The following is a 3,473-nucleotide window of genomic DNA, read 5'->3' as shown; positions in this document are numbered from 1 at the left end:
ACATGAATCCTTAGAATTGATAGTCCTTTCTTCATCACATGACTGTACATTTAGAAAGAGGCTCTGCATTTCATTGATTCATTTGAAGTTACAGAAGACCAGGTAAATAAACACAGAATGTACATGAAGACAGAAATTCTTAGAATTGATGCTTCATGAATGAGCTGGGAGTTACTGGAGATAGTGAAAGTACAGATCATTGTCATTGTTTGTTTTTTAACACATAATCACTTTGTCGTTAATTATTGACTTTAACAGGTGAACTTTCATCTCACTGAAACTAAGTCAATAAGGCAATAAATGCATCATAATTCATAATACATTCACAAACCAACGTTAAGTTTTGTGTCAGTGTTCACAGTGTTTTCTCAGGAAAAGTACCTCAGTTGAAGAATCACCAAGCAATTTTTTTTCTGTTTCTCTCTGGAGTGCTTTTGGGATAATTGCAGAGAAACGGTCCCTGCCCAGGAGAAGAAAAGTAAACAGGCGAGAGTTAATGACGTTCATATCCGTCATGGAAGCGGTCAACCGGGCTTAAGGAGAACATCGGGGATATCACAGCAGAGTGATTCTGCACCCAGCAGATTTTACGGGACTGGTGAGAGAAATCGGCAAATTCGAGTAAACAAACATTTTACAAAAGATCATTTTATTCTGGAGTTCTGCATTTAGCTGTTAAGTAGTCAAGGATGGCCAAAATGGCAGTGCAGCTGCTGGGGTTCTTCCTGGGTCTTCTGGGCCTGCTGGGAATGGTGGTCACCACACTGCTGCCGCAGTGGCGCCGGCGGGCTTACATTGGCTCCAACATCATCACGGCTACAGGTTACATGAAGGGGCTGTGGATGGAGTGTGTGTGGCACAGCACGGGCATTTACCAGTGCCAGACCCACCGCTCCCTGCTGGCACTGCCCCTGGACCTTCAGGCGGCGCGGGCACTCATGATCATCTCCTGTGTCGCCTCCATTCTGGCTCTTGCCCTCGCCACTGTGGGCATGGAGTGCACCCGCTTGGCCTCGCACTCCCGCAACAAGAACACCCTGGCTGTCTTCGGTGGCATCGGCTTTATCGCCGCCGGCCTTCTCTGCCTGGTCACCGTGTCCTGGACCACTAACGACATCGTCCAACAATTCTACAACCCCCAGCTGCCCAGCATCATGAAGTACGAGATCGGGCAGGCTGTCTACCTGGGCTTTATCTCAGCCTTGCTGAGTATTGCTGGCGGGGCCTCACTGTGTCTGTGCAGTGGGGTATTCCTGGAACGTAGAGCCCACATCCCACAAGCCTCTGCGGCGGTCATGCGGCGAGGACCTCAGGCATATCAACACCCCACTGTCCATAAGCGCCTTCATTCTCCTTCCGGCTTCTCGAGTGCCAGTGATGGATACAGGGTTGGTGACTATGTGTGAAAAACATCACATAGACTATTTAATGGACACACTCATTGCTTAAGTGCTTATTCACACCGAGTAACTCACCACAGAAAGAAGCCAGTGTCAAGGAGTTTAGTATTTCATTTGACAGTCTTTGCGTTGTAACATTCATGCTTTTTTATTTATGTACAGCAGTGATATTCATTTGACTGAAATACAGAGCAGTATAAAACACTGTAATTTGACTTTTACCCTGTTTTTGCATTTCTATAGCATTGTTTTAGCTCTCTTTTCAAAAACATGGTTACATTTATCGAACTGATAAATGTAGATCATATAGATAATATACCATAAAAATAATAATTTTGAGATTCAGTTAAAATACAGTACACAGATTATAAAAGATTCCATCTATCCATCTTCCAAATGCTTATCCTGGACAGGACCATGAGCATGGATTAAAAAAATACATTAGAAACACATACATGTTGGTGTAATTCACTTTTACTTTTGAGTTTTACATAGAATATGATTATTTCAAATAACTCATTTGCTTTTAAAAAAGCAAGATTTTTCTTGAATGCTGAATATGGGGGAATTGGGCCCTGAAAATCTGATAAATGACAAATTGGATTTTTGAGAATACATACTTTCCAGGAAAGTAATATTAAAAGGTAATGTTCATATACAAATAGATGACTATTGGCTGAATAATAATGCTATATTATTTTTTGCTTGTGTAAATATTGTATCATATTGTCACGCCCAGCTCGTCCGATCCTCGTGTGTGCCACGCCCCCTCATTATCCATGTGTACTACCCTGATTGTTCCCAGCTGTTTGATGTTATTTTCGACTTGTTCTGTGTATATCAGTCCACGTCTTTGTCCATTTCCCAGATCCGTCATTCACGTTTGTACTGTGTGGTTCATGTTTCTTGTGCTTTCCCTATTAAAACCCAGTCTTTCTGGATCTCTGTCTGCCCGTTTTGGTGATTCCCCACTTCCTGCTTGTTCACCGGACAGCGGTCGTTACACATATAAAATATTTGCAGTCATGCATATAACACAGGTATTTAAACATATTTTTAGTATTTCAATTCAGGTCTGTTTTCCTAATGTTTTTATAGCTTGAATATTGTATAGGTTCCAGTTTTAATTTAACAAGAATCCAAATGTCCAATTGGGTAAAGCAGTCAGCAATACCTTACAAAACATCTATGCAGAAATGATTACAATATTGAACACTACAGCACAGAGTTACACAGTGCAGGGTTGTTGGCCTACACTGTATAACTTATGCTACAATTACATTAAGAGACCACTCTATATTTTTTTAAGAATCTGCATTAAGTCCTGGTTTTATCCTGGTTCTGCTGGCAGAAGGCTACACTGAGCAGCAGGTTAATTCCAGGCTCAAAATTTCTAAGACCGCAGTACACAAGAACAATGTGAAGCAGGAGACACTGGGAACACCAAAAAAAAAAAAGCCAGGTAGAGGGTGGAAGCGACTTTCTAATGTCAGAGATGACTGATCTGACAGTTTCTCATAAATCGGAGGATGACCTTAAATGACCTTCAAAAGGAATGGGGAAACACTAAGTGCAGGTGTGAAGTGCACTGCTAGGACAAGTTTGTAACATGCTTCTAGAAGTAGGATTGAAGTCTCATAATGCAAGGCAGAAGTCCTTCATCAATGATCAACAGAAGAACCAGGTTGGAATTAAAAAAAAAAATGATATTTTACAGACACACACACCTATAAATTAAAAAAGGAGTGAAACTAAAAATGTTGCTATGACCTCTTATTTTTTTCAGACTTGTATAGCCTGCCTTTAAATGTCAAATACAGCAATGTTAGTCTGATTATTCATCTAAACACATGTCTGTTACATTTACTGTACTTGCAAGATAGTAATGATTAGATTATAATCTAGCAAGGGCTCCATCCATGAGAATGAGGTAATGTGTTATGATTCCCTCAATGTTTATAATGAACTCCCAAGTACAAAATGTACTGATACTGACACCTAAGCTAGTTTAATGCTGACAATGGATGCTTTTGTTAGTGCACGATGTGACGACCCCAGGCCCTGTATGGGACT

The 3,473-nt window shown here is 40.9% G+C and overlaps 1 protein-coding gene across 1 annotated transcript; it reads left to right on the top strand.

Moving 5' to 3' along the window:
* Positions 1-255: 255 nt before the first annotated feature.
* On the top strand, positions 256-2,313 carry LOC111852070 (claudin-14-like). Its single transcript, XM_023827584.2, has one exon. It carries the CDS (start codon positions 690-692, stop codon positions 1,404-1,406), a length of 717 nt encoding a protein of 238 aa, XP_023683352.2. The 5' UTR covers positions 256-689; the 3' UTR covers positions 1,407-2,313.
* The last annotated feature ends 1,160 nt before the right edge of the window (positions 2,314-3,473 follow it).

Source organism: Paramormyrops kingsleyae, chromosome 16, assembly GCF_048594095.1.
Source record: "Paramormyrops kingsleyae isolate MSU_618 chromosome 16, PKINGS_0.4, whole genome shotgun sequence".
NCBI classification, from domain to species: domain Eukaryota; kingdom Metazoa; phylum Chordata; class Actinopteri; order Osteoglossiformes; family Mormyridae; genus Paramormyrops; species Paramormyrops kingsleyae.
Note: the sequence above shows the minus strand (reverse complement) of the source record. Positions and strands in the feature narration are given on the sequence as shown.